The sequence below is a fragment of the Orcinus orca genome, chromosome 5 (genome assembly GCF_937001465.1).
Source record: "Orcinus orca chromosome 5, mOrcOrc1.1, whole genome shotgun sequence".
In the NCBI taxonomy this organism is placed as follows: domain Eukaryota; kingdom Metazoa; phylum Chordata; class Mammalia; order Artiodactyla; family Delphinidae; genus Orcinus; species Orcinus orca.
Genome location: NC_064563.1, coordinates 142,900,218 through 142,912,796, shown reverse-complemented (window position 1 = coordinate 142,912,796; position 12,579 = coordinate 142,900,218). Strand labels below are relative to the sequence as shown.

The following is a 12,579-nucleotide window of genomic DNA, read 5'->3' as shown; positions in this document are numbered from 1 at the left end:
CCAGGGTTGAAGTCTGGCTTAGATCATCAGACATGAAGGTAGAAATTGGGGGTAGGGGAAAACTGAGGTGGGCTGCAGGCATTAAACCTTCTTTTTAGTGTTCATTCGTCTCTTTTGAGTTTTTAAGTGGTTAGTATTTTAGTGACTACAGGAAGCGGGTTGTAGGTGGCGCATTGATTTTTTGCTCTTATTTACTGAGCACATGCTGTGGGGTAGTCATTTTGCTGAGTGCTTTCTCTTGCTAAAATTAGTTTATCCTTTGCATGGCTCTTAACATACAAAGGGTTTGAATCGAAAGAATCGGGTGTTAGTGGAAATTTAAAGGTGCCGTAGGCCCTTTAATTGTGTGATAGCTTTGCTCTTGTGTGAATCTGTAATACCCAGAGATTCTTTTGTATATTGGGCATAAGAGGGTTTCACAGTCCTTAGATTGGAGGCAAATTCTCAGAAAAATTCTCGGAAGAACTTAGGTGGAGAGGGAAAAATCTTCAGCTCCCAAATTCTGTGGGGTAACAATGTGTGCTCCCGGCAGCGGAGTTGATACCGCGCTGAGCCAGCCGCCGGGAGTGGGGCGGCGGCTTCAGTGCTCATAAAGGAGTGATTTGAACTCTGACCACTCTTTATGGACACAACACTACATTAAATCGCAAACGTGAATGTTGGAGTTGCCCACAGTGAGGTGAATCCAAATACCCGTGTAATGAACAGCCGGGGTATGTGGACGGCATACGCTTTGGGAGTTGGCTTGCTTCGTATCGTTTTACTCAGTATTCCTGTTGCCTGGACCTTAACAAATGTTATCCCTAATCTGGGGATGTATGTATTTTTGCATGCAGTAAAAGGAACGCCATTTGAAACTCCTGGCCAGGGTAAAGCGAGGCTCCTAACACACTGGGAACAACTGGACTATGGAGTACAGTTTACATCTTCACGGAAGTTTTTCACAATGTCTCCAATAATTCTATATTTTCTGGCAAGTTTCTATACGAAGTATGATCCAACTCACTTCATCTTAAACACAGCTGCTCTCCTGAGTGTGCTAGTTCCCAAAATGCCGCAGCTACGTGGTGTTCGGATCTTTGGAATGAATAAGTATTGAAATGTGTTTTGAGACAACAAAAATGTTTACAGCTACTGAGTTTTCTGTAAGGAAGGGATGGGTACTAAACTGCACCGTTTCTGTGATAATGTGAAATGAGAGGTGGCTACGTTGGAGAGCCAACTGCTGGTTCTTCATATGCTGTTTTGAAGTGCAGATTCTTACGAGAAGATGCCTTTGTTTAATTCATCTGGTACCCTTCTGTAGAGAGGCTTCAGAGGCAGGCCGGGCAGCCCCAGCTTACAAGTTAAATGGCTATAAAGTAAAGGTGTAGTAGATAAATCCAAGGAAATAAGAGATTTATAAGAAACTAAGTCCAGCTAAGCTTATAATGAATGGGCATTATGTTAAGAGAAGAAAACGTTTCATCATTCAGTCATGGTCAGTTTAAGCAGAGTTACATGTAAACCAGAATCATTTCTTTACAAGTTTATTATAGATTGTTTTCATTACCATGCATATTCCTTTTGTGTTCTATAAGAGGATATATATCCTCTTGTTTTATACAAACCAATTCCTACCTTATGAACATACTTTTTTGGTTTTGCAGGCTCAACATTGTGTTGATAGATGAGTTCATTTTTACACTTATTAAGTTACTGAGTTCATGAAGGTCCACCTTCACGACTGATTGATGATAGAAGGTAGTTAGGCATCTTAGAAGCAGCCTCTGAGTCGGCCTTCTAATTTTGGAACAAAGTGGGTTTTGCTGCCTTTCCAGATACAAGGCTGCTAAACTAATTAAGAAAAGAATTTATTTCTCGTAATTAAAGTATATGGTAACTTAAAGGTCTGCTGATTTGGTTGAGCAATCTAATTGTTGAAGTCTGCCATTCTTTAGCGATGGAAATTTAAAATGGACAACTACACAGCCAACCTGTGATCTGAAAGAAACTGCTTCCCGAGCAATACTATCAGAGTAAATAATGGAGTCTTTTTTTAGCAGGTCTGCAGTAAGAGATAGCATCTTTTCTTAGTCATCCTGCTCTCAGTCTCCATACTTTGCCCATTAACATTTTGCCTGTCAATACATGAGTCTTAGTATAGATAACTCAGAATGGTAACTATTTCCAAAGTGGCAACCACACTGAATCCTTGCGACTTAAGAGAAGCTTTCTATAGTTGCTGACATTAATTGCAAGAAATAACTATATTCTACTTTGAGAAATAAACACGTCAAAAAAAAGTTCTGATATGTGGCGAAACTGAAAAACCTAGTAACATTTGTAAGCAAAATTGAGTGAAAAGAATTATAATACCAACTTAAAAATCAATTTGTTTCAAACTGACTTTTGGGGGTAATGATCATTGTTTTGTATTTCAAAAGTATTGAGTTTAGAAATCAGTTGTATGATAATGCCTTTGTATGTTTGTCTTTTCTCACGGATTTTTAAATAACCAGTAATCTATACTTTAATACATTTTTCTTTGGTGTAAAAAAAAAAAAAGTGTGCTCCCTGTTGGAAATCCACTTTTTACAACTGAGACACATGCCTTGGGGCTCTGGTGTGATTGGCAGTGACTTCATTACGTGGTGGCTTCTTCAGGCACAAGTGAACAGATCACATTTGAAAAATAGATTTGGGTAATTTCATACAGCAACAACATACTTGTCCCCTAAAATAAGACTGGTGAAGTATATTACGGGACATCCATGCATACAATGGAACGCTACAAGGGGTGTGCCTTTTATGTACTCATGAGATGGTTCCAGGAAAGAGCGTTAAATTACAAAGGAAAGTACAGCAAGTCCCCGACATACGAAACTTGAAGTTGCGAACTTTCAAAAATGTGAACGTGTGTTCGCATGTCCAATCACGTAGGTTAGTTCCTGTGTCTGGTGAATGTTGTCATGTGCGTGCACCCTCTACAAGAGGTTGTGCTTTTGTGTACTTTACTGTACAGTACTGTATAGAGTACAGTATCTTTATTTCAAGCTCAGAACCTGTACCATCAACGTCAGGCGTGAATGACATTGCAGCTGGCACTCCGTCTCCTATTGCTGACGACACTTCAGCTCTACCATCTCCCACCTCCTCTCCGTCCTCCAGTCAGTAACTCTTCTTGCCTGTTCACTTGATGCCAGCCCCTTTATACCAGCTGTTGTACTGTACGACTGTATTTTTCAAGATAATATACTGTAAGATTTAAAATGTTTTCTTTGTTTTTTGTGTTTTTTGAATGTATTATTTGTGTGAAAAGTATCATAAACCTATTACAGTGCAGTACTATATAGCTGATTGTGTTAGTTGAGTCCCTAGGCTAACTTTGTTGGACATACGAACAAATTGAACTTACGAACGCGCTCTCAGAACGGAAATGTACAGAATAGGGTATAGGGTATGCTACCGTTTGTGCAAAAGGGGGGGTATCCATTTGTTTGTATTTGCATAATAATCTCTGAATATTATTAGATAGAAGGTAATACGTAAAACCTCCCACTAAGTGTGGAGGTTTGTTGGGTGGGGCAGGAGGGAAACTTCTTAGTTTTATACCTTCTCACACTTTTTGATAACAGGCAAGTATTACCTCGTCAAACATGAACTATGTCTAAAAATAATTAAAAACCTAAAATAAAATCCAGATGGAAAGCAGCCCAAATCCTTTTCACTAAAGCCCCTTTTGCTTTTTCTAGACAAGAAGGAGCCCCGCTGAAAACGAGACAGTCCTGCTGTTGACGTGAACAACCTTTTCGTTTTAACGGGCGTCAGACTTTCTGACTGCATAACTGTGATAAATGCAAAAAGGCATGCACTAAAATTGGCTGAGGTTGGCTCAGCAAAACCAACCTTTGTGGATCCACGTCGCATCTCATTGGCTTGGTTTTAGCAAGGAAACACACAGACCCAGTGTTCAGAACTGCTGGATCGAGGGTGGGAGTTTTACAGTTTTCTTTGGACAGGTTTCAGGGGCTGTGAACATTCTTGGAGAGAGGGCCTGAGTGTGCAAATCCGTTAGGTTAGACCCCAAGGCACACCCTTGTTTAGCCCGTCCCCGTCCCCGGGAAGGATGTAGTGCCAAGCGGGGGCAGGTACTTAGCCGACTGGGGTGACAGGATTGCTGTGTCTCTGGGGAAGCTCTCAAGGAACAGCAGCTAAAGAAGGTAAGTGGCGTTCTCAGTGCAGGCGTGGTGGGGATGGGTTCTGGGGATGTCTCAAACCTAGCAGTAAAGAAACGGATTTTGGGTCCTGACAAAAATGACCATTTTCACAAATGAACTTATTTACAACACAGAAATAGGCTCACAGATTTAGGAAATAAACTTATGTTTACCAAAGGGGAAAGGTGGGGGGAGGGATAAATTAGGAGGTTGGGATTAACATATACACGCTACTATATGTAAAATAGTTAATCAACAAAGACCTACTGTATAACACAGAGAACTCTGCTTAATTTTCTGTGATAACCTATATATACATGGGAAAAGAATCTGAAAAAGAATAGATAGACGTATATGTATAATTGAATTACTTTGCTGTACACCTGAAACTAACACAACTTCAGTATAAAATAAAATTTTAAAAAATGATCATTTTCAAAATGTTTCAAAAATCACGTGATTCTCATACGGTTACATAGTGAATATACATCAGAGTTTTAGTTTAATTAATGAGGAGACAGAGGTTTGAAACATTCCCCCTTTTCTCAAATATTCCTGCTGTGCACCAGTGAGTGTCCAGTGCCCGCAAATGGCAAAGATGGCCATCAGGACAGGTCCAAGCCAAGTCAACCTGTCTAGGCTTCCTTGGTGTCCCGCCTGTGTCCCCACACTCAGAAGCGACCTGCTCTTGGTTTACTGCTCAGTTGTAATTTCTTAAATGGGGGTCCCATGTTTTCACTTTGCAATGGGCCCCCAAATTTTATAGCCACCTTGCACTTAACTCATTGTACCTGGAACCAGAGTTCCATGATAGCTTTTTTTTTTTTTAATTAACTGTGTCAGGTCGAATATGCTTTAAAACAGAGGTCTGCTCTTCTTGAATTTTATTTCATTTTAAACGCGCTCTAAAGATTGGTTTTCTATAAGAGGCCATCTGTCTACTCAGGAGTAGTTTTGTACAATAATCCCTGATAATTAGCTCATAATCTTTCCTGGAACGAGATGTTTGTTCTTAGGATAAGAGGGGCCCGGGAGCCAGAAAAACAGAGCCCCATCTAAGGTAAATGAAACCTGGCACCATTGAGTTATTCTATTAGAGGTACTGAGTGTTTAAACAGCTTTGTCATCAGAGCCGGCTGTGTGTTTAGGTTTGAACTGAAATAGAACCTTTAGTGTGATCGGTAGAACTACCAGGGAAAAAGTCTTCTATTTTTCTTGGAACGTGTGAAGAGTTTTAATTTCAGAGAGTGTATTGGGTAAGCATTTGCTCTTTCACCTGAGAGTACGTTGTGTAGTTTTTTTTTTTTTTTTCGGTATGCGGGGCCTCTCACTGTTGTGGCCTCTCCCGTTGCGGAGCACAGGCTCCGGACGCGCAGGCCCAGCGGCCATGGCTCACGGGCCCAGCCGCTTCGCGGCACGATGGGACCTTCCTGGACAGGGGCACGAACCCGTGTCCCCTGCATCGGCAGGCGGACTCTCAACCACTGCGCCACCAGGGAAGCCCTGTGTGTAGTTTTGAAAATGCGATGCCATGTCCTACTGCAGGATTAACCCTCAGTTTTACTGAGGATATGTTAAAACAACAAATGCTTCTATTTAAGCAGGAATATTCTAAAGGAACGGCAGGACACTGCCTGGGGAGTAGCCCTGTGTTTTAGACTTCCTGCTTCATCAGGCTGTGTCGGGAACAATTGTGCAGACACTTACGGTTAAACATCCAAATGAATTTTTTCCTTAAAAAATTTAAAATTTATGTTCTTTTGTTTTATTCTACTATCTTCCCTTAGCCTCTGTCTGCATGTTGGAAGATAAATCACTTCCCACTTCAGTCTCAAAGCTCGAAGTGTTCCTTTTCAGCGTACAGCCATGCATATTGTGGGATCCACATTCGGTAGACGATATTGACATCGTTAGCCTATTAACTTTAACATATACAACAACGTCATATGAATTCTATATAATTTTAAGGGTGGCTTTTATACTGGATTATAAAATTATAAATATAAAGACTATAAAATTATAAAATAGCTTCATATATATATATATATATATAAAAGATGATTTTTCTTTTTCTTTTAGCAGTTTATGTTTACAGAAAAATTGAGTGGAAAGTACAGAGAGTTCCCATATACCATCTCACTCCCCCTACCCCCCATTTCCCTGTACTGAGCATCTTATATTAGAGTGTTATATTTGCTACAAATGATGAGCCAATATTGATCACTATTTTTTTAATTTATTTTTTATTGAAGTATAGTTGATGTACAATGCTGTGTTAGTTTCTGGTGTATATCAAAGTGATTCGGTTATATAATACATATATTATATATACACATATACTATATATACACATATAACATGTATACGTATATGATATATATGTATATGTACACATACATATTCTTTTTCATTATGTTTTGTCACAGGATATTGAATCTAGTTCCCTGTGCTCTCCAGTAGGACCTTGTTTATCCATTCTCTATATAATAGTTTGCATCTGCTAATCCCAAACTCCCAGTCCATCCCTCCCCCTGCCCTTGGCAACCACAGTACTGATCATTATTATTAGAACAAGTCCCTGGTTTGCATTAGGGTTCATCCTTTGTTGTACATTCCATGAGTTTTGACCCATGTAGAATGACATGTGGTATCATGACGGTATCATACAGAATAGTTTCACAGCCCTAAAAGTCCTCTGTTCTCCACCTATTCATCCCTCCCCTCCTCCCCACCCTGAACCCCTGACAACCACTGAGCTTGATACTATCTCTATAGTTTTCCCTTTTCCATAATGCCATATCATTGGAATAATATAGTATGCAGAGTTTTCAGATTGGATTCTTTTGTTTAGTATAATGCATGTAAGGTTCTTGCATGTGTCTTTTTGTAGCTCGATAGCTCCTTTTTTAAAATGGCTGAATAATATTCCATCGTACGCAGGTACCATAGTTTGTTTATCCATTCCCCTATTGAAAGACATCCTGCTTGCTTACAAGTCTGGTGGCTTTTATGGCTGCCTGGTGATTGGGACTTCGTGCTACCCACCAGCCCCTTGTTCTAGGGTTTCCTCAGACTTGTAAGAGATGAAATTTCCAAGGAGGCAAGCCACGAATTAATCAGATGCTTCACTTCAATCAGAATCAGGCTTTCTGCCAACATCTGTTTTGTCGACAGCCCCCATCACCACAGGATCTGGCCTTGGAGCCAGTTTTTCCATCTGTATTTGGAAACATTGCCCATCTTCTCCCCGGCTGGGTGGCCTGTCATATATTCCAAAAACAACCTCACCTCTGTCATCTTTGATGTTATCCTTGGCTAAGTATTCTGAAGGCCCCACGCATTTTCATCCATGCCCTTCGACTACCGTGTTCGTGTTCCTCCCCCTTTCTTGGTTTCTTGGAACACGGTACGTACTATTTCATTGCTGCTCCAATCATCAATCATTCCCACCTAGTTACAGGAATGCCTAACATTTACTTCTTGCTCTTAACATTTTAATGTTACTTTGCTTACAAACTTATGTTCTCTGAGCTGGAATACAGCCATCAACGACTAATATTTTAAAAGGTTGCCTGGTTTATTTTTTGTTCTCAGTAATTTTTGTGCACGCAGAGGCATCTGTTTCTTCTGTCAGAGTGCAAATAAGTCACTGCTCAGCTTCCACTGTAAATGTTGAATGGTTTTTAAGTGCAGAGTGAAAACGATGATCTCAGAGGCTAGGTGTTCTCTACACTGACGATAAATTGATAAACAAATGAGGCGGGAGGAAGACTTTCTTACAGGAGGATGCTGACTTGATAAATGAAATGCAAGTGTTGCAGTTGTAAAAATCATCATGTTGCATGCATCATGGTAAACACTGGTTTAAGCAGAAATATCAATGGATGCTAAGTCGTGTGTGTGTGTGTGTGTGTGTGTATGTGTGAGTGTACGTATGAGTTAGTCTCCATACGGATTGCATAGATGACTCATTATTTGCAAGGGGGAAATAGAGACAATACTGTGCACGTGTCAGACAACACCTTTAACTGGGAATTAACATCCCAGTCGAGGGCAGATGACACTGGGCGCCTCCAGATGGGGTACCCCCAGGAGGATACAGCATTCCATAGGATGCATCGAGCTGGGAGGCATGGCCTGAATCTAACCAAGAGGCAACATCAAACAAACCCAAGTAGAGGGACATTCTGTAAAATAACTGGCCTGTGTTCTACAGATATCATGAGAAACAAGAAAAGTTGAGCTGTTAAAGGAGATTTAAAAAGGCTAAATAGGCGACAACTAAATTCTGGACCAGATCCTGTATTAAAGGGGATTAAATGTTACAAAGGACATTATTAGAATAATTGATGAAAATGGAATACGGACTACAGATGGGATAAAAGTGCTGTGTCAAAGCCAAGTTTTCTGAATTCAGTAGCTTTCCTGTGGATCTGTAAGGGAATATCTATGTTCCTAGGAAATTACTACTTTAGTATTAAGGTGTAAAGGACCATGAATATAACCTATTCTAGAGCGGTTCAGAAAAAAAAAATAATATGTGTAAAAGTAGGTTTCTGTGTGTATGTACACATACAGGTAGACCTCATTTTGTTGCACTTTATTATGCTTCAAAGTTATTGTGGTTTTTTTTACAAATTGAAGATTTGTGGCAACGCTGCATGTCTGTCAGTGCCATTTTTCTAACAACATTTGCTCACTTTGTGTTTCTATGTCACACTTTGGTAATTCGCACAATATTGAAGAACTTTTCATTATTATTGCATTTGTTAGGATGACCTGGGACCAGTGATCTCTGATGTTACTGCTTATGACTCACTGAAGCCTCAGATGATGGTTAGCATTTTTTAGCAATAAAGTATTTTTTAATTATGTAATTTTTTTTAGACATAATGCTATTGCACACTTAATAGACTACAGTACAGTGTAAACATAACTTTTATATGCACTGGGAAACCAAAACTTTCGTGTGGCTTGCTTTAGTACGATACTTGCTTTATTTTGGTGGTCTGGAACTGAATTTGCAGTATCTTTGGGGTATGCCTGTCTGTATGCACATATTTTAAAAAAAGAAAGAAAAAACAGAGCAGGTAGGAAGGAGTGGAGCTATTGGGGGTGGGAGGGGATGGGCAGGTTGCAATAGTCAATAGAGTGGTGGAATAGTGTCCTTGGGCTGCCATAACAAACAGTGTAGCTTATAATAACAACAATGTATTCCCTCATAGTTCTGGAGGCAAGCAGTCCAAAACCCAGGTGTCTGCAGGGCCACGCTCCCTCTGAAGGCTCTAGGGAAGCCTTGCCTCTTCCTTGTCTCTTTAAGCTCCTGGTGGCTCCAAGCAGTTCTTATGTTGTGGCCACGTCACTCTGATCTCTGCGTCTGTCTTCTTGGCTTTCTTCCCCTATGTGTCTCTCTGTGCATCAAATCTCCCTTTCTTCTTACACAGACACCAGTCATTGGTTTTAGGACCCACCCCAAATCCAGGATGATTTCATCTCGAGATTCTTAACAAATTACATTTGCAGCATCCCGATTTCCAACTCAGGTCACATTTACAGGTTCCACGTGGGCATGGATTTTGGGGAGGGGAACTATTTGATCCACTACAGGGTAGGTCAGGGTGGGCATCAATGAGAAAATAAGATGGAGAGAAAGCTTAACAGAGGTGAGGGGGTGAGCCAGACAACTCTCTGGGTTAAGTGTGCTCCAGGAGGAGGGGTCAGCCTGAACCAAGTCCCCGAGAGGCCGTGTGGCTGGGGCAGAGGTAGTGCTGGGGGATGGGGGAGCTGCAGAGGGACAGGCATCACGGAGGGTCCTGTGGACCATTATAAGGACTCTGCCTTTAACTCTGAGTGAACTGAGGGCGGAAGAGTGACACCAGGTAACCACAGGTGATGAGAACAGGAACAGGGACTGTCAGGAAGTTGGTGTGCGAATCAGGAGTGAGCTGAGGGTGGGCAAGGGGCCAAGACACTGAGAAATGCTTGGATCCTGGATATGGTCTGAAGGATGGGCCAGCAGGCTTTCCTATCTAATTAGAGGTGGAGGGGGGGGCTTGGGGGTCGGGAGAGCGAGGGGAAGGAGAGTAGAGAACGACTCCAAGGCCCTTGGCCTGAGCAACCAGAAGGCTGAGGTTGGAGTCGAGGGAAGTGGGGAGTGGTGGGGCAGTAAGTTTGGGTAGAAAGAGCTCAGCTTTCGGTGCACTGGTTGGGAGATGCAGGGGTTGAGGTATTGAGTTGGCTGGTGAATAAGCGAGTCTGGAATTTGGGAGGGAGATCTGGACTGGAGACATAAATTGGTGGGTGGATGGCTTTTGTCCATTACTGGCTTTCCCCAGATGTTAGTATTTTGGGTGACAGAAGGAAAAGGAGTGGGGGAGAGGATAGAGGAAGGAAGGGGAGTAAAGAGATGGCGGGGAAGGTAACTGGAGTTGGACAACCTTACACAGGACCCACGACTTGGGTTTTATTGGCAGACGTGGTGTGAAGGTGAGAAGAAAGGGCTTTGGAATCAGACAGACCTGAGCCTCTGTTTCCACGGCTGTGAAACGGGGATAAATCATCATCGGCATCCAACCCTTGAAGACCCTGCTGTGAGTGAGAACAGAGGTAGAACACTTAGGTTCTGTTAAGACAATAACTGTAGCTGGGTTTCCCTGGTGGCGCAGTGGTTGAGAGTCCGCCTGCCGATGCAGGGGACACGGGTTTGTGCCCCGGTCCGGGAAGATCCCACGTGCCGCGGAGCGGCTGGGCCCGTGAGCCATGGCCGCTGAGCCTGCGCGTCCGGAGCCTGTGCTCCGCAATGGGAGAGGCCACAGCAGTGAGAGGCCCGCGTACGGCAAAAAAGAAAAAAAAAAAACAACAGTAGCTAACGTGTCATGGTTCTCACTATGGGCCAAACTCTGAGCCCTTTGCCTGCGTTCACTCATTTACCCTCACAATAGCTACGAGGTAGGTTGATTATTCTTTCTATTTGGGAGCTGGTCATTCTGAGTCACAGAGAGGTTACGTGCTACGTGCCTGAGTTCACACAGCTGGTAAGAGGTGGTGCTGGCGGCGCTCAGGCCATCTGCTTCCAGCACCTACGTTCTTCGCCTACACAGCTTCTCTGCATGTGTGCTTGGCATGGACTAAACGCTCAAAAAGTACTCCTGTGTCAAGTCAGGGGCATAACTGCGAGTATCGGGAATTATAAGAAAAGGGGTCCTGGGACAGCCAAGCTGAGGGAGCGACTCCCATAGCCTTCTGCATCCCACCCCCCCCCTCCCCGCCCCGTAGCTATGAAGCTGAAAGGAAATATGCATGAATGTCAGGCTAAGAGATGAGAAGGAGGGCTCATTCTGTCCTGCTGACTTAAAATGTTTCAGCAGATCCGCCTGGGGGCACTTTTCTTCATATCCTGATACCTTTGGACAACGATTTTCTTTATTTCTCTTTTCCTGAATTGCCTGTCTCCCTTTGATTTTTAATCTTGTGTGTGTGTGTGTGGAGAAGAGAATCATGTAATATTTATTAAATAATTTAGTGTTCAACAGCCAAGGGCCTGGAAGGCAGGATCGGGGGGGTCAGGGTCCCTCCGGCTCTGCCGCAACGCTGCAGGTCCCAGGGCGTTTGCCCCCGAGGTCGGGGTTCCAGGTTGGGCAGCTGCCCTGGCCTGTCGTGTGTGTGAAGGCACATGTGATATATGGGCGGTACCGCCCCCAGCAGAGAGACAGCAGGCGAGGCCGTGGTGTTCCCGAAGGTTTCCCGACCAAGGAACGGCTTTGAAGACCCATCTCACACTAATGGTCACAGACTGCATTGGTGAGGGATCTGCGTTGGAGAGGAAGCTGATCAAAAACATGTAGCAGGGCTTCCCTGGTGGCGCAGTGGTTGAGAGTCCGCCTGCCGATGCGGGGGACATGGGTTCGTGCCCCGGTCCGGGAAGATCCCACATGCCGCGGAGCGGCTGGGCCCATGAGCCATGGCCGCTGAGCCTGCGCGTCCGGAGCCTGTGCTCCGCAACGGGAGAGGCCACAACAGTGAGAGGCCCGCGTACCACCAAAAAAACTAAAACAAAACAAAACAAAACAAAACAAACAAACAAAAAAAACATGTAGCAGACAAATGCGACCCCATGTCACTTTGTGTATGTCTCAGGGCAGCCAAGGGGGACATACCTTGCTCCGGAACACATAATAATTGTTTGGGCTGTTTCCGAACCTCGGGGCTGGCGGAGGGTGATGCTAAAATAGATGCAAAAATATTAATATGCCACCATTCCTAACATGCAGAAAAGATATAAAAGGGACCCCATTCCCAGAGTCACCTGGGGCCATTTATGGACATGGGCAGTGCCCCCTGCCGCTTCTCTTTTTTTTTTTTCCCCTCTCACAAAGTGTTG

General features: G+C 43.2%; 1 protein-coding gene across 1 annotated transcript; it reads left to right on the top strand.

The window, feature by feature from the left end:
• Positions 1-643: 643 nt before the first annotated feature.
• On the top strand, positions 644-1,099 carry LOC117199322 (ORM1-like protein 1; the record flags this gene model as incomplete). Its single annotated transcript, XM_033418564.1, has 1 exon — positions 644-1,099. A coding segment is annotated over one exon (456 nt), but the record flags the coding sequence as incomplete, so codon positions are not given.
• Between the last annotated feature and the right edge of the window lie 11,480 nt (positions 1,100-12,579).